Here is a 24,450-nt window from a genome sequence, read left to right as displayed (position 1 = left end):
AAAGGAAAAGAAAAGGAAAAGAAAAGAGAAGAGGGAGAGAAGGGGAAACCCTAGCCGCCGCCGCCAATCTCCACCGCCGCCGCCGCCGTCGCACGCCGCCGCAAGCCAGCCATCGTAGAAGCCGCGTCGTACCGCGTCCGCCAGCCGAAGGAGCCGCGCCGCTTCGATCTGAGGCAGGTCAGCCGAAACCCGTCGCGTCCCGAAGCCGAATCCACCTCTGCGCCGAACGCGTCGCGAAGCCGAGATCCGTCTCCACGTCGAAGCCGCGTCGCCAGCCATCGTCGTCTGCATCCGAGCCGCGAACGCGTCTGCAAATCCGAGCCGCGAACGCGCCTACACCCGAGCCGTATCGAAGCCGCGAACGCGCCCGCCTCCAGCCGACGAACGAACCCGAACCCGGAACCGCCCGCGCGCTCGAACCTGGAACCGCCCGCGCGCCCGAACCCGGAACCGAACCCGCGCCCGTGCCACACGTGCCTGACTCTCCCGCGTGCAAGCGCGCCGCGCCGTGTGTTCCGCGTAGCCGAGCCGCGTCCCCTCCCTGTAGCAAGCCGAGCCGCACGCGAAGTCCCCATACCGAGCCGAGCCGCGTCTGCACCAAGCCGAGCCGGTCCTGCCTTCTTCCAGCCGAGCCGCCAAGCCTGTTTTGGCTCCTTCCACCTAAATTTTTGGTAATTTCCAAATTCCCTAGCCTGCCCAGTAATTAAATGAGTTAATTTGGAAATTTAATTAATTTAATTACTTTCCTCAAGAAGCAAATTGGACCAAATAGCTGCTGCAGCTTAGGACTTCCTCAGTAGGAACTCATCTAGCAACATCTCGAGGTAAGAGATTTCTACTACTAGCCCCATGTGAGAATTTGATGTTGCATGTTCCTTCAGTGACATACGATGATGGTTGGGCTTACGATGTATGATAATATTTTATCATGATCTGACGAATGACATGGCCATACTTTGGCATAATATTATGGTAATGAGAACCCTCGAACCATATGTGACTGTATGGGAAGACTGATGGACTTATGATGTATGTGACTGTATGATAAGACTGATGGACTTATGATGTATGAGACTGTATGATAAGACTGATGGACTTACGACGTATGTGACTGTATAATGAGAACTATTAGTGACTGTTTGATGATAGCTGTAGTGGGGGATGAGATGGTGGTTATTTTCTGATGATAATTTGATGACGTATGCATATGTATGTTGGGATTGGGGTATCTGTTAACTTCTCCTATCTGAGTCGTACCTGCATGGGTGTCCTTCGGGATCACCACCTATTTAGGACTGTTAGGCTCGACGGGGCGCCAGTCCAGCATGACTATAGATATGACTCGAGCGACTCGACGGGGTCCTCGCATCCCGACGGTCCTAAGTGTCCCCTGGACACCGAAGACCAGAGTTAAGTCCCCACGGGGCGCATGTTGCACGTGTTCGGGAGCGTGCCAGAGATTGGGTACTAGTTTCAGGACTCGATAGGAATGTTAACAGGCACCTAGTGGGACTAGTAGTGGGTCCCTTACTGAGTATTTTTATACTCATTCTCTTCGTTTTATGTTTTCAGGTAGAGGACGAGGCAAGGGCAAGGGCAAGCTGGCGAGCGACGTGAAGTGACCGTGGCGAGCCATAGGGGTTTTCCTGCTTCCGCACATGTTTTACTTTACAGTTAAATTCATGTTTCGGCTTTCTGCATGTTTACTTTGGTTATTTTTGTAGATAGGGCCCGCTTAGGGATTTTAAACTTAACTCGTATTTCTACATGTTACTTTAACTATCTTTCATAAATACATTTGCTAGATTTCTTTGCATTTATTTACACCGGATTTTATGACTTAAACACTGATCCTAGATTCAGTAACCACTTCGATTCAGCATAAAGAGTCGGGTCGTTACAGCTAGGATCGAGAGAAAAAGTTTCTCCACATTGAGACTTTTATATATACTATAACTTTTTAACATTTGAAAAACATAATAAAAAGTTATAACTTTAAAAGAAAAGGATTCTAAATGATTAAAAAAAAATAGTTTTGTGAAAGATTTTAAATCTTAGAAAAATTTAAATTATAAAGATTTTAAAACATTGGAAATTTTAATTAGAAACATTTATAAATTTTAAATAGAAATCAAAATGAGCCTTAATAGGAAAATCAGATAAAGAATAAATTAAGCAACATAAAATAACATAGTGGGATTTTAATAAAAACATATAGGAGATAGATCTTAGATTTCCAACGAATCGATTTACTCGCCTCAAGAATTCTAAAAAATTGGACTCCCAAATTTCCTAGATTTCGTTGTCGGAATGTTTTCTTTAAAGAAAGTTAATTGAAAATATTAAAAAAAAAATTAAACAACTATTAACAAGAATATATTAAATTGACCACAAAAGAAGGGGAAAAAATAAAATATTAAATAACAAATAAAAGATGAGAACATATTAAAGAAGCAAATTAATATCATTTCTTCAAATGACCAAAATGATTAGTTTTTTTTTATTTGAAAATAATACTAAAAAATGAATTTCAAAAAATTAAAGTTACCCTATTTAATATTTCTCCACCTACTTTAAACTAACTAATTGATTTAGTTACTCTAAGAAAACTACCCAAAACTTTAAAAGTAAATAAATAATATTTTATTTTTTACAAAAGGTTGTTAATCACAAAATTAAAAAAATCACAAAAACTAATCTAGTAATTAAAATAATTTTAAATAAGGTCGGATAAAATTAAGTGGCTACACCAGCTTCTGCAAAATGAATTATAAGTGATTTTATTCTATAACACCCCGAAAATTTAGATAATTTTTGGAATTTATTATGTTAGTTTTGTTTAATTAGGTTCAAAATAGTAGACTTTACTTTAATGGTTTATTAACTCTTCTTTAGAAATTGAAGTTAACTAAATAGTTTTGGGTGCTTATTTAATTAATTTGGAGAAGTGGTCTTTCTTAGAGATTTGAAAATTTTATGTATATATGGTTTTATATACATATAACTATTATGGAAAATGAAAAGGATAATTATATTTGTTAAAATATAATTTGTGAAGGAAAAGATATGGTATTTTGGAAAGAAGAAGATTAAGATAATTATAATTGTTGAGATATAATTATATTGTATTGTTGAAAGAAGATAAAGAGATTTATTTGAAGAGTAATATTTTGGAGAAAGATAATGTGAAGAGAGAAAAAGAAGTTTAAAGTAATAATTATTTAATGGAAAATATAATTATTATGTAATAAGAGATAATTACGAGGAGAAAGAAAAGGTTGATTGGATGAGAGTTTTAAATGAAGCGAGAGAAGATTTAAATGTATTCGAAAAAAAAAGATTTAAAAGTAGAAAAAGAGATATTATTAATAATAATGATAATTATATTATTATTATTAATGATATTTAAACTCTCGCATTACGTGCCATCTTTAACCTTTATTCACAAAGAATTCTAAACGCCGTCGTCGCCTCCTTCACCATTCTTCGCTGCTGACAGTAGGTTGTTCACTCCGTTGACGTTCAACTACCGCTCCCATTCGATGAATCTAGTTGTTCGTTAGCATCCGTCCACCGCACCAGTCGTTTTCTGCCACGAAGTTCATCTCTTCACGTCGAGCCGCACGCGAACCCCATGCCGTCTGCAAGCCGCTACATCTTTCAGCCGTCATCGAGTTAAAACACCGAGTTGGTCCTCCCTTTGCCACACGTCGTTTTTCACCCGTCTCCAGCCACCGTTCGAAGAGACGCGCCTTAGCCGAGCCAACCCAGCTGCAGGCGACTTCTTCCAAGCCGCAAGCGTCAGCCAAGCACTCGAGCCGCCCCCTACATGAGCAATCCTATCCGCAAGCCGCCTTCCTTCTAACCCAAGCTAAGTTTGAGCTGCACTCTTTAGCCGAGCCGCCCAGCAACTTTTTACACTTATTTTGACCTATTTGGAGCTATTTTTGTATGTTTTAATGGGATTTGGGTAATACCCATTCAATAGAAATTTTTAGACTCTAATTAATTTAATTTGGATTTTTTCCCTTTAAGGTTCATTTGGATAATACTTTAGAAAAAGAATAATAATCTGTGGAATTCTCCCAATATGGTTTCAACCTCAACTTTGGGATTTTTCTATTAGAAAGCTTCAACTGTGCTAGATAGGGAAAAAAACGTTTAACAAATCTCGAGATAAAAGATTCTACTATTGGACCTTCAAACTGAATTTAAGAGACTGTATGTATTACAACTATACATTGAGGGTACCTAAGATGCATAATGCGATGGTATAAATAATGATTGATGTTAAGTTGATGGTGATGACTGATGTTATGTTGTTAATGATGAGTGATCTGTTTATGATTATTATGATACATGATATATTAATCACCTGTTTGAGGACGTTACGATTAATATTCAAGTTATGTTATGATGTTTATGATGATGTCATGTGTGTCTATTAACTTTATATAATAAGTTTCTTATGCCACCTATATTGTGATCTTATCTATGGGGCCACTCACACGATTATGGGTGTTCTTATGGGATCACTCGCATGATTAGGGGTGTACCTACGGATCACGTGCACGATTAGGGGATAGTTATATTATGTATACGGGGTCACTCGCACGACTAGGTGTGTTCCGACGGAACCACTCGCACGATTAGGGGTGTACCTACGTATTACATATATGTTTATGGAGTGTGTACTTGCGATCACTCACACGACTAGGGGTATTCCCATGGGATCGCTCGCACGATTTAGGGGTGTTCGTACGGTCTCACTCACTCAGGTGCGCTCCGTTGGACACACGATGTTACGTTTATGTTTCTAATGAAAAGTTAACAGATCATCTAGCGGGATTAGTAGTGGATCCTTTACTGATTATATTTATACTCTCACTCTTTCATATGTTTAATATTTCAGACTAAGGTAGAGAACTTAAGTAGCTGGCGAACGATAGAAAGGGATCTGTGGCATGCCATATTGGGACACAGTTCAGCTTCCGCACTTATTTATATGTTTTTCAGTATTTTAAATTTTAACCATTTTACTTAAGATTTTGTCATGTTTAATTGTTTTTATTGTTAGAACCCGCAGGTCACGTCTTCAAATTATTTTTGTTGGTTTTGATAATCTTATATTTCATGAATATCTTGATTTTATAAGAATTTTAGTCGTCTGTCTCTTCAAAGAAAGTGTAATTTGTTATTCGTCCTTTTGAGTAATGACCTTAACTTAGTTTAAAAGTTTGAGTTGTTACATATTCGATGGCAAACTTCGTAATTAGTTTGCAAATATCCGAAGACCTTCACCTTTCTCACATTTTCTTCATGTTTTCTAGCCTTCATTGGTTTGAGTCCTACCAATAGTTGTTTTGAATATTTTCTAGAACAACAAAATATATGATGTTACTAACTGTTTTAAAAGAATATATGTTTTTAATATATATAAAATAAAGTTTAGTAGTAATCGTGTCTTGATATGTACACTTTTTAACGTAAAAAAATATCAAATAAGTTATTTAAATAAGTTATCAAACAAGTATAATAAAATAAATTAAAATATTTATAAATATAGTAAAATATTGATAGACTACTCTAATCATCATCTATGACTTTATCATTATCGATGATTAATGAACAAAGAAATTTTGATATATTTGGAAGAGTTACTAAATATTATCTATGGTCCATTTGGTTGAGGTAAAGTCTCTGATAGGTCTAAAAACTCATGTGTGCATCTTTATTGAAACTTTCAAATAGTTTAATTTAATTAACTTTTTTTTCTATAACCAGAAAAGAAAAAAGAAACCATGTAGTTATACCAAAAATATCTAGAAATAAAGAGACATTTATAGAATAGAGAGTGAATGTCACATCAATATTCATGAGTCAAAGAAGTTCGAGTAAAACATTAATCAATAAAAGATGGCATATTTTGTATATGATTAAATTTAAAAAACCACGTTGAAAGTTTAATGATATAATTACCATTATGACCATATTTTATAATTGATCATTTTTGTAATTTCTTATAATTTTTTTGAAAAATAGATGAAAGTAAAAATTTGATGATAGTGATACTTCCAAATATTTTAATGTTCACTCAACTAACATTCGATTAGCCATATCTATTGTTATCTGGACTTTATGTGACATGTGATTTGGCTCGTTTGTTCTATTTCGATCTTTTTCTAAAAAAAAAAGAAAATTAGATAACTAATCATCTAATATTTTCAAACTAAAAAATAAACTACCTATTTAAAATGCACGTTCCCTTGTCCAAAACCAAAGGATAAATAGATAAATAAAAATTAAATCATAGAAAATTTTGACCAAAAAATTGGATGTTTGAATGTCAGCTCCTGCACAATGAACTAGTGATTTTTTTATGGCATTTTTGTAATTAATTTGCAAATATTTGAAAACATTACTCCCTCACATTTTCTTACTATTTTTTGGCGTTCAGGTCATCTGTTTGAGTCCTACCAACAATTTTGGACATTTTCTTTAAATGCCCATTTTTGCCTCCAATTTTCATATCAATTCATCCATTTTTCATTCTTTCATCAATTTCTACGGATAAAATAATTCTTTCATCCACTACCAAAATTTTTATGTAATGATGCCAATTTGTTGGAGACTAGAGTGAAAATGTGATTTAAAACAATTTTAAGAATCAACAACAATTTCTCATCAACCACTAAATGGTTAGATTTTGTCACCATTCTATTCGACATTTAAACGATTCAAGTAATTGTTCATGATATTTGTTTAATATTCTAAAGTCGGCTTGGTTTGAGGCTCAAATCGAGTCGAGTAGTCATTATGTAGACTTTCCAATGTTAGAATAAAATTTCAAATCTGTATAATAGATTAACTTAAGATCATTTATGTCAAATTGTCGAAAATAAATTACATGTCAAATTCCAATATTGTCAAGAATAAGTTGCATACCATATTCCATCTCGATGGCTGTAAGGGCGAGTGAGACCTTTCTCTTATGGAATACAAGAAAGACGAAGTACTTATTATTTTGGTATATTGGGAACCATAGCCCTAAGTTTCTCTATATATTAGTTCAATCTAAAAATAGATTTCTACCCATTTAATCCATACTTAATTAAGAATAGTAAACCTTAATTAAATAGATGACATAATAAGCTTAATTAAATAAAATAACTCAATGTGATAAATTATTAATTTACGTACATGGTTACACTTTAATAACCATACATATTATTTAAATGCGTCTAATATCCAAATTTTGTATTTTTTAAAATTTTAATTTAAAATAAAATGTTAATTAAAATTTATTATGAACTCTTATTTGGTAAAAAATGGTAAAGTGAAAAAACCCTTGAAAAAAATATACAAAAATGTAAATTCTTCGTCCACCTTTTAAATTAGTAACCTTGAAAACTTTATTATTGATCGAGAAGAATGGTAATTAGAGTAGTGGACACTTTTAATGTCTCGGATATAAATTTAAAAGATTCATAAAAGTGGTAAAATTAAAAGGTTAAGAAGGTGTCTAACATACCTTACCCTTCCCTGCCCTGTCCTACCCTACCCTAAAGTTTGTTACTTAGATCATTTAAATGTGCTAAATGTTCTAAAACTACATTTAGATTTCTCAATTTTTTAACTATCCTCTCAATTTTTTAATTATAGAGAGATTTACTATTTTACTATGAGAAACATGATAATTAAATTTTAATGTCAAATTTTAGTTAATAACAAAAATAATATTTTTTAAAAAAATTATATATTATATTTTATATTTAGCATTATAATTAAAAAAATTTATATAAATCAGTAAAGGTTTTAGTTTATGCTATTAACATGTAGTTTATAAAAAAGTAACTTTTACAACCATATTGGATCTGTTTTACATGACTTTTCTCTCCTTATGCATTTTTACCAATTACATAAAGATAGGCTTGATAAAAATACTAGGTTCTATAGTATCATAATATCTCCGGAGGTCTTGGGTTTAAAGTCGATCTCTTTCCAAAACTTTTCCCAATTTCGTGTTTTTTAAAGAGTAAAAAAAAAAAATTTATAAATTTTTTTTTGTAGAAAAAAACACTAACAATCCTTTAGATTTCTCCATTTTATGTTAAAAGAGATTTTCTATTTGAATGCAAAGAAATGACAATTAAAATTCAATTACATAATTTTGTTAATAGGAAAAACAATATTTTATTTTGAATAATATTTTATATTTAGCATTAAGTCAAAAATAATTTGTCAATATAAAGGCAGCAAAGAGAAATTGGCACAATCGGAAACAAGAGAAGCCAAAGTTCCACGTGTACTACATGATATGGAGTTTCCAAGGTCATCTTTCCTAAAAATTGCATATATATATTTGCTGATGTGTCAATCACATTGTGGCCCATTCTTTATCCAATGCCTCCACATCATCATCTATCAATATTCAGGTCCAAACATAGCCATGTGTCAAAGTCAAGCAATCCTCAATCCCAAATGTTAATAAATAACCAAAATTTCCTAAATCTAATAGTGAATCCAAACCTTGAACAAAATTTCCTAAACCAAAATCTTAGTTTTTCTTCTTCTACACCAAACATAACCTCTAACGTCTTTCCATTCAGATTTTGGCTTTAATCTTGTTCAACGATGAGTATAGTTACTCTCATCACGAATTCTAACTTTTCTGATTGGACTTCGAAATCTCATTCAAAAAAGGTAAATTTTAGAAGAATCATATGCCATTTATCCTATGAGTCTTTTCATTTCTGGCTACATTTTTATTTAAGGTTTTTTTTTTTTCATTTGACGAACTGCATTTTTGTGTTTTGTAATGATAGAAAATAGTTATTTTATTTTTTTCTTTTCTTGTAAAGGAAACTTTCTGATCACAATCTTTAAAATAATTATTAATATTATAATATTTAAACGGATGTGTAAAATGGTTTAATACTATCTGGAAATTCTATCTAATCTTCTTTTTTTCTCTTTCTTAAAATTTTAAGTTCTTTATTTAGTATCTAGAACTCAAATACTTTTTGTTCAGAAGAAAACCTCAATTGTTTTGTTAAACTTTTTTTTTTTTTTTTAAAATATGTGGCTAATTTTAAATGAATTTTGTTTAATTCAAATTTAAATTATTTTTTAAATTTCATATTTCATCTACTATCTTGTGATAATGTATTTACAAATTTTTACTATAGTAACGAACTTTTATTTAAATAATTAAACAAAATGTAGAGTCATGTGTCGATTTCTAGAACAACAAATATTTGATGTTCCTGGCTGGTTTAAAAAAGTATTATGTATTTTTTTTTTATAAAATAAAGTTTAGTAGTAATGTCTTTATAGGTACGTTTCTAAGCGTCAAAAATATCAAATAAGTTATTTAATCTTTAAATTTATATATAATATTGAATTTTATGTCCAGTAGTCTTGTAAATTTTTAAATTGTCAAACATACAAAGACTTAACTATTAGCCATGAACTTAAAATTTCATGGACTTTAAAAATATAAAATAAAAGCTTTGAAGAGTTATTAAATAATATTTTTAAAAAAATTAAAGGACAAATTAGACACAAATGAAAAATTAAGAGTTAAGAGCTAAAAATTGAAGTACTAAACCTGATTAAACATCAACTAAATTAAAAAAGTTTTTAAGATATGATATATCAAGCAGAGTGTTTTCTGTATACTATTTTTAAGGAGTAGTTGAAGAGTTATTTTCTATCTATAAACAATTTTATTTAGGAATTATTTTTAAGTATAATAAAATAAATAAAAATATTTATAAATATAACAAAATATTATTAGATAGATATTCATAATCTATTCCTATCTTCATGGTCATGGAACAGTGAAGTTTTATGAAGAGTTAGTTATTATGTACAGTCTTTTTTGGTTGAGATAAAGGTCTCTAATAGGTCTAAAACTTGAAAATTTCAATAGTTTAGTTTAATTAACTTGTTTTTCTCTAACAGAAAAAAACCCCCTATAATTATATCAGAAATATAAAGAAATGAGAAGGGATATTTATCGAATAGAGAGCGAAAAATGTGTGCCACGTCAACATTCCATGAGTAAAAAACCTCGAGTAAAACATTACATCAACAAAAGTTGGCATATTTTGTATATGTTTAAAATACGGTTGAATTGCAAAAACACGTTGAAAGGGATAATTACAATTATGACCCTATTTTAGAAATGAGTTTTTTTGGATAGTTTATCGTAAATTATTTGAAGAAATAGATTAAAGTAAAGTTTGACTGATTATATTATTGTTTAGGGTTACTTTAAATGGTGAAGGGATTAGCACGTTTTCTGTTGGAGGATTACAACAAGAAAGCCGAATTCCCGCCACGAGGTTATATCCGGAAATTTAAGGAAGAAAAAAAAGAAAAGAAATTGCTTCTTCTTTTTTTTTTTTTTTTTTTTTTTTTTTTGTCAATTTGGATTGAAACGGAAGTAGAGTTTATTATGGAACCTCTATGCGAGTTCTGTGGAGTGGTGAGAGCGGTTGTTTATTGTAAATCTGATTCAGCCCGACTGTGTTTACACTGCGATGGCCGCGTTCACTCCGCTAATTCGTTATCCCGACGCCATCTTCGCTCTTTACTTTGTGATAACTGTAATGCTCAACCAGCCATTGTTCGTTGCATGGATGATAAACTCTCTCTCTGTCAATCCTGTGATTGGAACAACAACCCCAACCCCAATCCCAATGCCCCTCCTCCTTCTCACATTCTTCACTCTTACTCCGGTTGTCCTTCCATGCCTGATTTCTCCCGTTTTTGGTCTTCCGATCCCTCTTCCCTTCCTCCTCCCCATTCCTGGTTTCCCCCTCCTCCTCCCCCTCATTTCCCTTTCTCAACCCCCCCTTTTCATCTTTCCGATCCTCATTCCAAGGTATCTTCTTCCCATCTCCTCCTCCTTTCATTAATTAATTCCCTTCGAATCTCATTTGGGTTTCCTTTGTTTTTTCCCATTTCTAGGGTTGTTCTGATTTTAAAGATGTTACTACCACTACCACCGCTGCCGATGCTACTCATGATCATGATGATTTATGTGAGGCTTTGAATCTTGGTGATGTTTCACTTCATTTGGATAACAATGAGAATGAGTTGTTTGGCTGTCCTCAAGGTACTACTATCAAATGTCAATTTGAGGATGGAGAATTGGATTCTCTTTTAATGGAAAAAAATTTCTTCGAGGTTACTGATTCTAATGCTCCTCCTCCTCCTCTTGACAATACAATTGAGGTATATAATAATGCGATTGGATTAATTTTTTTCTTCTGTTTTTCAAGACATTGAGGTATATGAAATGACCCTTTTTTTATTTTTATTTTTATTTTTTATTTAGGATATATCATCTGTACAACAGGATTTTATGGGATTTCAATCGTCTCAAGAGGGGGTTTCCATTAACATGATTCAAAATGGCAATTCCAATTGTATGCTTATGAATCCTAGTTGTAATGGAAATATCAACATTGGATTTCCTCCTACTACTCAGGTTCATTCTAGCATTTCGCTTTCTCTCTCGAATATGACCGGCGAAAGTAGTGTCGCTGATTATCAAGACTGTGGGTTATCGCCGGCGTTTTTGACAGAAGCTTCGTGGGATCCTAGTATGGAAGGTATTGGTCCACAAGCTAAGGATCGGAATAGGGATAAAGCTAAGATGAGATACAATGAAAAGAAAAAAACAAGAACGTAGGTATCATTTTTTTGCACGAATAGCTCATTCTCCTCTAATTGTCATCATTCATCTATTTAGATAACATGTTTACTAAGATAGAATAACTTCATTCATGTTAGTGATTTTTGACTTTGAGATAAAAAGATTCTGATTTTGCTATGTCATTATCTGGCATTTTATTGTTGAAAACCGAAAACGAAAATGGCCAATCTTGAGAAGAGAGGAGGCTATTTGATCATTTCAATTATGATATTTGCACTTTCTTTGTATTCAGATTTGGGAAGCAAATAAGATATGCATCTCGCAAAGCCAGAGCTGATACTAGAAAAAGAGTTAAGGGTCGATTTGTGAAAGCAGGTGAAGCCTATGACTATGATCCTCTTGTGACGAGAAACTTTTGAGCCATGATAAAGAGTTTCAATTCCTGATTTACAGACAAATGCCATATTGAACAAGGTATGCTTTGCTCTGCAACATCAGGAGATTTATGTCATGGTATTTGTATCTCTCTGGTTTATAATTCAATCAAAAAGCAAAATGTCTATTAGCCATCTAAATGTTGGTTGACATCATATTATATGTTCAAAGCCAACATTCAAACATGATCCTAGGTCCTCTACCTCATATCAAAATATATCTATATATGTAAGAAAATCCCTTCCTTTTGGTACATGAATCAAGAATAAGAACTCTCTTCTTGTCAATCAACTACTTATTTTTCATATTTCTATACATAAAAATACTTCTCTTGGAAAAGGGTGTTTCTTGTTCATCATACAGACATAGAAGAAGGTTTTTATTTTAGATGTAAATGAATGAGTAGAAAGTAATTAAAACCGAACCAATGATATCTTACACTGTTCATCTTGTTGCTACATGACAGCATATTTCAATACATGTGATTCCGCCATTAACGATTACATACTTCACAGGTTGTAGATAAAGATGTAGCCCTAGCCGCTGGTAGAAGCTTCATTTATCGGCAGATAGTGTCAACAATAATTGTCCATACAAGAGTGGTTCTAAATTTCCCTGAAGAGGTTGGTATTTTCATTACTCTTCTAGTCAAATCGGCTTATTAGATTTCTTAATGAAATGAGTTGCTTCCTCGTTTGTTTACTTTAAAAATGTTCTGTTTTATCCTTCATTTCCATTGCAGCAATGGTGAAAGATTTTCCAGATAGAGGTGGAAACAAAGTGATAAAGAGACCTTCAAGGGACAATATCAGTACATCATTTTTAGCCTCTTGCCTTTTCACCCACGCAATTCATCGGTTATTAGGCAAAGAAGCAACTCATTTTTTCATTAGTACATAAATAAGATTATTCTTTCTTTCACTCCCACGTAATCTTTTTTTGGTCACTTTTTGGCAGAGTTGATAGTCTCTGAGAGTATAATAAAAACAATTTTGATCATAATGATAATAATACAACTTCCAATCTCCTCTTTTCAGGTACTAATTTTTGCATTTTTTTCCCAGAAAACAACAGCCTCTGATAGCGATTTCGTCTTTTTTTTTTTCGTGTCTGTTTTTAAAATCCTTCTTCTCTAATCTAACTCAAAAAAAAAAAAAAAAAAAAAAAAACTTAGATAAACCAGCAACTTGGGGATGCAACAAACGAACAAATATACAAGAATTTCACCCCTGTTTCTTTGCAGTATGATTTAAAATCCATTTTTGCTAGACTAAAGAAAGAAAGATTGGAAGACAGAGATTGACGAAGAACACGAACGATTTACAAAAAGAGAAAAGGCCTTTTGAGCATTACTGAACAACATGTGTTAAGATTGCCATTGTTGTTACAGTCATTAGCTTTGGTGCAAGCGATGATGGTAGGGAGAAGAACCTCTGTTGAAGTTCCCATGAGGTATTTTTGTGTAAGGTTTTGGCAAACATCACACAGAATGCACCTAATATGCCTTAGGGCTAAGAAATTTGCACCATGAACCCATTTGTCACATTTCCTACATAAATATGCATCATCTGCTTGGCAATATAATGAAGCTTTCGAGTTGCACAGCTCGCACATCAACACACCCGCCGCCGACACATCGCCCTTCTGAATTACCGGAGACTGCCGGCAACCACCGCGACCGTGACCGTGACTGTGACCGTGACGGTGCCCGTGGTTTCCCTCCTCCACACCTCTACACATTTTTGTGTTTTCCTTCACAAAAACTCAAGTCTAAATGTAAATGTGGCTGCTCCCCGTACCTCAAGGCTTAGAGGTCTATATATATATATGATATATATAGGCAACCACAAATTGTAGTTGTTTAAAATTTAAATGGGAAATTGATGGAGGACCAACTTTGTCCTGGATTTACAGCATAATGACATATTTGCCACTATCTGGCAAACCCATGTAATCAACACCATTTATTTCCACACACTTGTATAGATCAAGCAATCTATTTCCTTTCACAAAAAGGGTAATTGAGAAACAAAAGGTTAAAAAGTAAATGAAAGATTAAAAAAAAAAAAAAAAACAATAATAAATAACAAAATGTGGAGGAAATTGAATTGATGAGAAGAAGTGAATAATGGCGTGAAGAGAGAAGAAAGGAAAAAAAAAGAAAAGAGGGTGAGTGGTTTAGAATGAAAGCTCCATAAAGCTAAAGGACCCCACAGAAAATAAGAAGATTTGAGTGAGGGGTAAGATGGGAAAATGATAATGATAAATAATAATAGTAATGATAATATAAGAATAATAATGTAGTATATTGGATTGGAAGGAAGGTCGTTGTCCACAAATTGATTTAGTGTTGAAATGAAAAGCCACATGTGTGGATGAGACATAGAAAGAAAGAAGGGTTGAATCGGAAGATATATATAAAAAAGAAAAATAAATTAATTAAAAGGGTTATTAGCTTGTAACGCTAACATGTTTATGGGTACTCTCACATTGTTGGCTTTTTAACTTTTGAAAAAAATATATAGAAATCAATGGACCATATGATTCCTCATTATCTTTCTCTCTTTCATTGTTTGGTTAGCGTGTCCATGTTACTGAGAAGACATGTGGAAAAAATTATGACCTTATGTGCTTGAGGCATTCATAAAATATCTTTGAAACCACCATATGCTCCATTTCTCTAAAATATGGACACAATCTTCCACATCAAAACCAACACATTAAAAAGCATACTAGGTTTATTCTCCACTTTACCCTCCCAACTATTGCCATAATTTCTTTTTTTATTTTCTAAATATTAAATATATGTTTTCTCAGCTTTAATTTTGTGGACTTAAATTGAAATTTATCCCTTTTTTTTTTCCAGAAATCGGTGGAAATAGCAAAAAAATTGGCCCCTTTGATTTGTACACAGAAAAATGAAAATAATAAAATTTTGGCCTATATCATGCTGGTATGGACGAGTAACTACTTGTTTGGATATAATATAATTCATATGGTTGTGAGATTCCAACTTAATGAAATCAAGAGATAAAAAAACTAAATTATTGAACTATAGTGATGTTGAATAAGATATTTTGGAACCAATTACAAATTGACGTTGAATAAAAATTTTTGGAATATATTACAAATTTCCACGTCATCTACTAAAATAACTGTATTTAGGATTAACTAAAAGTTGGATGTATCCCAATTTAAATTTAAAGACAAATTGGACAATTCAAATGATGTCACATGTCTTTTGACAATTGGATCAAATTAACTATTTTGGTTCAATTAAATATTATTTACTTGGTTAAATTCAATAAAAACAAAAAAATAAGCTTAATTTAACTCAAAATTAAATATGACTCAAATCATGTGATTGAGGCCATGAGTATGGTCCATGGACCAGTCCAGGCCCAAGTCCATAAAAGCCCATCAGGAAACTCTACAAATAGAGGATTTCTCTTCATTTATGGAGGTGGGAAACTTTTTACTACACAAGCCTTAGAGAGAATTCTCACATGGAGCTAGAAGACCCCCCAACTCCTGAAGTCGACCACCCTCGAAGATTGAAGCTCTTTTGAATATACAAACTTTCTTCCAAGGCTCGCTTCCTCAAATCAAGCATAAGCATCCAGCTGAGAGAGAATCAAAGGATCAAATTCTAGAGATCGAACCACATCGCATCAAATCAATATAAATACAATATCAACACAAGTTCAACTCCACGAATCAAATTTCTTTGAAACTCTCGTGTGAACAAATTGACACGTCCAGTGGGACATCTCTACCTCTCATCTCTCTCTTGTTATCCAAATCTACAGATAAGCTAATGACACCAAGAAAAGTTGCATCCAAAGTTACAGTCACAAACGACTCTTACACTAGACTTGCCACTCAAAGAGAAGCATGCAAGAACAAGAACAAAGTTCTGTCCTCAAGAAGAAAAGTTGGGAACAACTGATAGAATCTCCTAAAGGCGGGATCACCATCATAGAGAATCCTTTGTTCAATGACTCTACGCCTGCTTCTAATCTATCAGACAAAGAATCACACCTTGAAGTAGTGTCTGTCATGATGGCAACTGTGATAGCTGAAACAACCATGAAAGAGATGGAGAGAAAAATAAATTTCCTAATGAAAGCTGTCGAGGAGCGAGATCATGAAATCGCCGCCTCAAAAGATCAAATGAAGGCTTGTGAAACTGCTGAGTCAAGTAAAACTCCTACTGTCAAAGCTGACGATAAAGGAAAAGCTGCGTTGCAGGTCTATCTCTGTCGCCTCCTTGTCAGTCCAACAGCTGCAAGATATGATCACAAGTTCCGTAAGAGCTCAGTATGGAGGACCACAACAAACTTCTTTCATGTACTCCAAGCCATACACCAAGAGAATCAATGACTTACGAATGCCTGTTGGGTACCAACCTCCAAGGTTCCAACAATTTGACGGAAAGGGCAATCCAAAGCAACACATTGCTCACTTTGTTGAAACATGCAAAAACGCAAGATCAAGAGAAGACCAACTAGTCAGGCAGTTCGTTCGAAGCTTAAAAGAAAATACTTTCGAGTGGTATACTAATCTAGAGCCGAAAATAATTGACAGTTTGGAACAACTGGAAACAGAGTTTCTCAACTGCTTCTATAGTACTAGGTGTGTCATCAGCATGATGGAGTTGACGAACACCAAATAGTGGAAAGGAGAGCCAGTCATTGACTACATAAACCGATGGAGAGCTTTAAGCCTCGATTGCAAAGACAAGCTCACAGAACTGTCTGCAGTGGCGATGTGCACCCAAGGTATGCATTAGGAACTTCTCTATATTTTACAAGGAATAAAATCTCATATGTTTGAAGAATTGACAACTCACGCCATGATATGGAGCTGAGTATTGCCAATAGAGGAGAAAAAGATTTCTTAGTTCAAAGAACGAGGAGTGACAAGAGTGAAATCAATGACACTAAAAAAATTGCAAATACTATCCTAAACGAGTCTATGGTTGTTCAAGAGACTCCATTCAAATCTCTCTTTAAAAGAAAATAAACAAAACTTGAAAGAAATCATAATGGCGATGAAAAGCAACGCCCAACTCTTAGAGAAAGACAGAAAAAAGTTTATCCCTTTCCCGACTTTGATATTGCAGACATGTTGGAGCAATTGATAGAGAAACAACTTATTCAGTTGCCAGAATGTAAACGACCAGAGCAAGCAAAAAAAGTAGATGATTCTAACTACTGCAAGTATCATTGGGTTATTAGTCACCCTGTTGAAAAGTGCTTCGTGTTGAAGGAGCTAATTCTAAAGTTGGCTCGTGAAAATAAGATTGAGCTGGATATTGATGAAGTAGCTCAAACGAATAATGTTATAGTCAAAATGACTTCAAGTGTTATGCCATCAATGTTGCTTTATGATAAAGGGAAAGTTTGATTCAATTTGGAACTTTCGAACCTATACTTGTTCAATTCCATCAAAAGATCATGATGACAAACTTTAAAAATAAAGAAGAGCCTATTGAGGATGATGGCAAAGAATGGATAATCATGGCTCGTCAAAAAGGGACACAAACAAATTCTATTCAAATGAAGTCGCACTTCCATCAAAAGCATTCAAAATGAAGCATCTCTCATAAAAATAAGGGAAAAAGAAACGAGATGTCGAAGCCTAGGCCTATCAAAGGAAAAGACGAGGACTTCCTCCAACCTTGACGGTCGATAACTTTGATAGAATTCTTTCCAAGAAGCTTCCTTGAAAATGATCCAAAAGAAATATTAGAAGTCACTGCATGTCATGTTGTCAGTGTAGTAGAAGTCGACAATAGCTATGCGTCTTCTGAAGAAGTCGAGAATTCGAATGAAATTAAGCAAATGACTTTTGTCTTTGATCGTATCAAACCTTCAACTATTCGATCATCAGTCTTTCAAAGATTGAGTATGGCCACGAAAGAAGAAGAAAACCAATGTCCAACGTCTACTTCCACTCGAGCTTCAGCTTTCAAAAGCTAAGTATCTCCACATCGAAGAAAGATCAACCTTCAACATTTTCTTTTGATCGTCTAAAGATGACAAACGATCAACAAAAAAGAGAGATTAAATTTTTTAAGAAAAAGCTATTTCATGAAGAAAACAATGATGACGGTAAGATTCACAATCGTGTCCCATCACGCATGAAAAGAAAGGTATCTGTTGACATAAGTACAGAAGGCTCCTTGACAGTGAAGCCAAGACTTATTATATTCACCAATTCTACAAACAAAGAGAGTGAAAAAATCCTTGATAAAAATATAGGCTACTAAACATGTAAAACTCCTTATTGCAAGAGCCTAAATTGCATAGTGCTTCTAGCCCACAAGAACTTAAAAGGTGAATGACAAAAAAAAAAAAAAAAGTTAAACTACGTTATGATATGATCCCTATGTTATAAAAAGGGTACGTAGGCAGCTTAAAGTTCACTTTAAGTTCAGTCGCATGCAAAAAAAAAAAAAAAAAACAAAATTATGCATTGTGATGATGTAGGCTCATAGTAAAGGATGCATAAACAACACAAAATGAAATTCAGGAGTAGTCACACCAGAATAAGAACATTTTTATTACCATAAAACAAAATCTTGCATTTACAAGAATACAAAAAGAAAAAAAAACGGGGGCAAAGGAGGCAAAATTAATGCTTCCCCTTCAAATTCTTAAATTCTTCGCGTGCGCCTCCAGGCTCTTATGAACCGTAGCTAGGGCCTCAGTGGCTTCTTTGGTAACAACATGGATGTTTAATTGTCCACCTTCTTAAGATAGCTAGCTTTGTCTTCCTCAAGAAACTTCGTCGTTGCTTCTTCAAGTTCAAGTTCAAAGGCTCTAAATTTCATCGTTTCAGGTGCAGCTTCGCTTCTTCTCCAAAATGTCGACCATCGAAATCTACTCCTCTCCAATATGTTGCAGCTGAGGATCTTCCCATGTGTTGCTACCGAGAGGATCTTCATCTTCATCTTCTCACATGTGTTGCAGTCGGGAGGATCTACATTTTCATCTTCTCACATGTGTTGCGTTTGGGAGGATCTATATCTTTATCTTCTCACATGTGTTGCAGTTGAGAATTTCATCGTCTCAAATATATTGCAACCGAGAAGGTCGTTGTCTCAAATATGTTGCAGCCGAGAATGTTGTTGTCTCAAATATGTTACCGTCGAGAAGGTCTTCATCTCAAATATGTTGCCGTCGAGAAGGTCGTCGTCTTAAATATGTTACAATCGAGAAGATTGTCATCTCAAATATGTTGTAGCCAAGAAGATCATCTTTCTTAAATATGTTGTAGTAGAGAAGATTGTCGTCTTAAATATGTTGCAGCCGAGAATGTCGTTGTCTCATATATGTTGTAGTAAAAAATGTTGTCGTCTCATATATGTTGCAATCAAGAAAGGCCTCGTCTCAAATACATTGCCATAAAGAAGGTCGTCATCTCAAATATGTTACAACCGAGAATGTCGTTGTCTTAAATATGTTGCAGTCGAGAAGGACATCATCTCAAATATGTTGCAATCGAGAAAGACGTCGTCTCAAATATGTTGCAGTCAAGAAGAGCATCGTCTTAAATACGTTGCAGTCGAGAAGAGCATCGTCTTCATTTTCTCTCATGTGTTGTAGCCGAGGTGATCAACATCTTCATCTTCATGTGACACAGGCAATCATCATCTTCAATATAGCACGACGCAGACAATCATCATCTTTAATGCAGCACAGACGATTATCCTCTTCAATGTAGTACACACGATGATTATCTTCAAAGTGGCGCAGCCGAGACGATCATCATCTTCATCTATAATGGGTATAGTAGAAACGATCATCATCTTCATGGATCATCATTTCTATCTTCAATACGGGCGCAGCAGAAACGATAATCATCTTCATCTTAAATGTGGTCGTCATCCTCATCTTCAATACGGTGCAACAGAGGTGGTCGTCATCTTCATCTTCAATGCGACGCAGATGATCATCATCTTCAATGCGATGCAGACAATCATCCTCTTCAATGCGGCATGCACGATGATCATCTTCAATGCGACGCAGTTGGGTCCATCTTCTTTTGGTTGATTTCTATCAGAAAGTACTACGAGGTGTCGAGCTTTGAACAAGCATCGTTCTGTAAATGAAGATCACCAGAAGAAAGTTAGTGCTGATGACATAGTCTTGGAACAAAGAACATATGAAAGCAAAGTGGACGAAGAAGCAGCAGGGCGTCATGATAGAGTTGCATCATCTATCATGAATAAACCCTAAGAAGCAGCAGGGCGTCATGATAGAGTTGCATCGTTTATCATGAAAAAACCCTAGGAAGCAGTAGGACGTCATGATAGAGTTGCATCGTCTATCATGAACAAACCTGAAGAAGCAGTAGGGCGTTATGATAGAGTTGCATCGCCTATCATGAACAAATCTCATACGTCGACGGAGGCGTCCGATCGCTCCTACCAAGGTAGTGGATCTGATGGCAAAAGCCCGATCGTTCCCCAATAGAAGTTGGATTGCTGACAGTGGAGTCACCTCTCCAAACGACGAAGGCATCCGATCGCTCCTACTAGGACGATGGATCTAACGGCAAATGCCCGATCGTCTACCAGTAGAAGTTGGATCGCTGACGGCAGAGTCACCTCTCCAAACAATGAAGGCGTCCGATCGTTCCTACCAGGACGATGGATCTGATGGCAGAAGTCTAATCGTCCCTTAGTAGAAGTTAGATCGCTGACGGCGGAGTCACATCTCCAAATGATTATTGTCGCCACGTACCCGAGACGACGCGGAGCGGACAACATCCTTTTAAAGAGTTTTATTTTAAAAACGAAAAAAGAGGAGTCGCCACCAATCTTTTTTACGGTGTGATTGGACACCGAAATAAAGTGAATCATTTTAAATAAAATAAAAACTGGTCTACGAAAAAATTAGAGTTGAGTTCGGGAGTCATTTGTGTACGGGGAAGGTGTTAGCACCCCATAACACCCGTTTTAGAAAACGGTGGCCAAATTTAATGTCTTGGATAAAATTTATTTTTTTTTAAAAAACTATGTCTTATTTCATTGCTCACCACTCCAATATTTGGAGCAATGATCCCATAAAATAAGTGGGATACACCCATTAATTAGACTATATTGGGGGAAAATTTCTCACCTTAAGAGAATGAGACATTGTTACAATTTCTCAAATTCTATCATAGGCTAGTCTTCGAATAAAGTTTTTTTTTTATTATTTTAAACATTGATTAAATATATTTTCTCTTGGGATCAAATCTCGGACTCCCTAAGATATTGATCCCTCACCTCAAGAATCTAGAAATAACGGACTCCCAGAAATTTCTAGATTCCATCGTAGGTTTTTTTTTTTATCGAAATCGGCGTGGTTATTATAAAAAAAATGTAGATTAGGAAACCTTATGAAATATCTATTTAATTTTGAGTTTTAAAATAAATAATTTTAAAGCAAAAAAAAAATTCTAAATGGTTTAAAGAGAAAAAAAATTTTAGAAAAAGATTTCAAAATTAAATACAATTATGATTAAAAGTATCTTAAAATTTTCAAGAAAGTTTTAATGAAAGTCAAATAGAAATAAAAAATATACCACACAATAAATTAGACAAATAATTTAGGATATCAATGTATGCATATACTAAATATAACAATAATAATAAAAAATAAATTAAAAAAAAGGGAAAGAAAAGATACATAATAACGATAAAGAAAATAAGAAAAAAAATGAAAAAAAGAACTAAATGAAATAATAAACAAATGAATATGTAAAAAAGAAATTAAATAAATAAATGAAGAAAAGAGGACATAGGGATGATAATAAGTTAAAAGAGATAAAAAAAAATTATGAAAGGAAATAACGATAATGGTATAAGAATAAAAATAGCAAAAACTTTTTCTAAAAAAATCATAAATATAAAAACACTAAATAAATAAATAAAGTTATATATAAAAAACATTAAAAAACATAAAAAAAACAGAAGGTTAAATATATATATATATATAATAATAATAATAATAATAAAATAATATTAATAAAATTACAAATAAAATTAAATTTAAATTAGTAAATAAATAAATTAAAAAAAGAAAGAAAAAAAAAAGGAAACAGAGGGTGACGGCAAGGTTTGCCGCCACCCTAAAAGAGAGAAAATATATATATATATATATATATATAATAATAATAATAATAATAATAAAAAGAAAAATGATAATAATAGAAATTTTCTTTTGTTTATAACTTTTCTTTTTCTTTATTGTTTTAGAGAGAAGAAAAATGTTAAAAGATCTTTTTTTTTTCTTTTAGCATGATGATAAAAAGGTAGTAAAAATAAAAAAGAAATTTTTCTTATATATTTTTTTTCTTTCTCTTTACATTTGAAAAGAGAAGAAAAAAGATAAGGATTCAATCCCGAAGAAAATTACTTGTTGTATAAGGTGCGGATCATTGGGAGTAAACCCTACCTAATGCAACCTCCAACTAAGTTTTTTCATCCTTATGGGATTAGAATTAGGATAAAAAAAAGACGATATGAAGATAAAAATAAAAACAACAAAGCGAAAAAGCTAATGACCCACATTTATGCAGAGGAATACGTTTCTTCAAATTCTCTATAAACACTTTTTTTCGTAGAGATTCTCTCTAAAACAATTTTTTCTCAAGACTTTCTCTAAAACAATTTCTTCTCCCCAGACTTTCTCTAAAACAATTTCTTCTCCCCCGACTTTCCAAATGACAAAGGATCCTATTTATAGACCCGGGGTGTGCCACAAATTAGGAAAATTTAATAAGTATAAAATCAAATTAGATATTATGTAATTTTATTAATTTTCTTTTTTCTAAAATAGTAAAAATATGATATTGAAAGATTTTGTCAAAAATAAATTTTTTGTTTTTTTTTCCTAAAGTGATAAAGATAAGTCAAATATGGTATTAAAATTTTTTTGTATAAAATAAATTATCTTGCTTTTCCTAATATGATAATCAAAAGAGATTTTGTATAAATAAATTAATTTGTTTTTTTTCCTAAAGTGATAAGTCAAAAAAAATGATTTGAAATTTTTTTTTAAATAATAGATATTCTCATTAATGACTTTATTTTCCATTTTAATAAAAAGATAAGAAAAAACATAAGATTTCATATTATTACAAAAAGATTTTACCTTTTTCTTTTTTTAACAAAATAAATTAATGAAATATCTTAACCGTTGCTACAATTAATAATTTAAAGAATAATAAAAAAATGTAGGATAAAATTAGGTGGCTACAGCATGCCCCCCTTCGTGCATCCTTATAGAATTAGAAGGTGGACGAAGGTGTAGCCACTAACTCATCAAACTAAGATATTTAAAATAAATTATCGGCGTCAAGGGCCAGGGATAAAACAAGTGCCTCATTACAAAAGAATGAATAAGCTGGAGGCCAGGGATAAACCAAACGCCATCTCACTAACATGGTGTCAAGGGCCAGGGATAAAACAAGCGCCTCATGACAAATGAATAAATAAACTGGAGGCCAAGGATAAAACAAGCGTCATCACAATAACATGGTGTTAAGAGCCAGGGATAAAACAAGTGCCTCATGACAAAAGAATGAATAAGCTGGAGGTCAGGGATAAAACAAGCGTCATCGCAGCAATATGGTGTCAAGGGCCAGGGATAAAACAAGCGCCTCATGACAAATGAATAAATAAATTGGAGGCCAGGGATAAGTGTCATCTCAGTAACATGGTGTCAAGGGCCAGGGATAAAACAAGCGCCTCATGACAAAAGAATAAATAAGCTGGAGGTCAGGGATAAAACAAACGTCATCGCAGCAACATGGTGTCAAGGGCCAGGGATAAAACAAGCGCCTTATGACAAAAGAATAAATAAGCTGGAGGCCTGGGATAAAACAAGCGCCATCGCAGCAACATGGTGTCAAGGGCCAGGGATAAAATAAACGCCTCATGACAAATGAATAAATAAGCTGGAGGCCAGGGATAAAACAAGTGTCATCGCAGTAACATGATGTCAAGGGCCAGGGATAAAACAAGTGCCTCTTGACAAATGAATAAATAAACTGGAGGCCAGGGATAAAACAAGCGCCATCTCAGTAACATGGTGTCAAGGGTCAGGGATAAAACAAGCGCCTCATGACAAATGAATAAATAAACTGAAGGCCAGGGATAAAACAAGCGCCATCGCAGCAACATGGTGTCAAGGGCCAGGGATAAAACAAGCACCTCATGACAAAAGAATAAATTAGCTGGAGGCCAGGGATAAAACAAGCGCCATCGCAGCAATATGGTGTCAAGGGCCAGGGATAAAACAAGCGCCTCATGACAAATGAATAAATAAACTGGAGGCCAGGGATAAAAC

General features: G+C 33.9%; 1 protein-coding gene and 1 long non-coding RNA gene across 2 annotated transcripts; both read left to right on the top strand.

The window, feature by feature from the left end:
• The first annotated feature begins 346 nt into the window (after positions 1–346).
• LOC127151682 (uncharacterized) lies at positions 347–1,824 on the top strand. The gene is made up of 2 exons (XR_007824764.1): positions 347–824; positions 1,573–1,824. It is a non-coding gene; the product is annotated as an uncharacterized LOC127151682 (long non-coding RNA).
• A 6,746-nt stretch (positions 1,825–8,570) lies between these two features.
• Positions 8,571–13,894, top strand: LOC103495933 (zinc finger protein CONSTANS-LIKE 12). Its single transcript, XM_017046357.2, has 7 exons — positions 8,571–8,703; positions 10,272–10,891; positions 10,978–11,244; positions 11,348–11,700; positions 11,961–12,142; positions 12,619–12,726; positions 12,846–13,894. The coding sequence occupies exons 2-5, from the start codon at positions 10,283–10,285 to the stop codon at positions 12,085–12,087; spliced, it is 1,356 nt and encodes a 451-aa protein (XP_016901846.2). The 5' UTR covers positions 8,571–8,703; positions 10,272–10,282; the 3' UTR covers positions 12,088–12,142; positions 12,619–12,726; positions 12,846–13,894.
• Positions 13,895–24,450: the final 10,556 nt, after the last annotated feature.

This window comes from Cucumis melo, chromosome 11 (genome assembly GCF_025177605.1).
Source record: "Cucumis melo cultivar AY chromosome 11, USDA_Cmelo_AY_1.0, whole genome shotgun sequence".
NCBI lineage: Eukaryota > Viridiplantae > Streptophyta > Magnoliopsida > Cucurbitales > Cucurbitaceae > Cucumis > Cucumis melo.
Note: the sequence above shows the minus strand (reverse complement) of the source record. Positions and strands in the feature narration are given on the sequence as shown.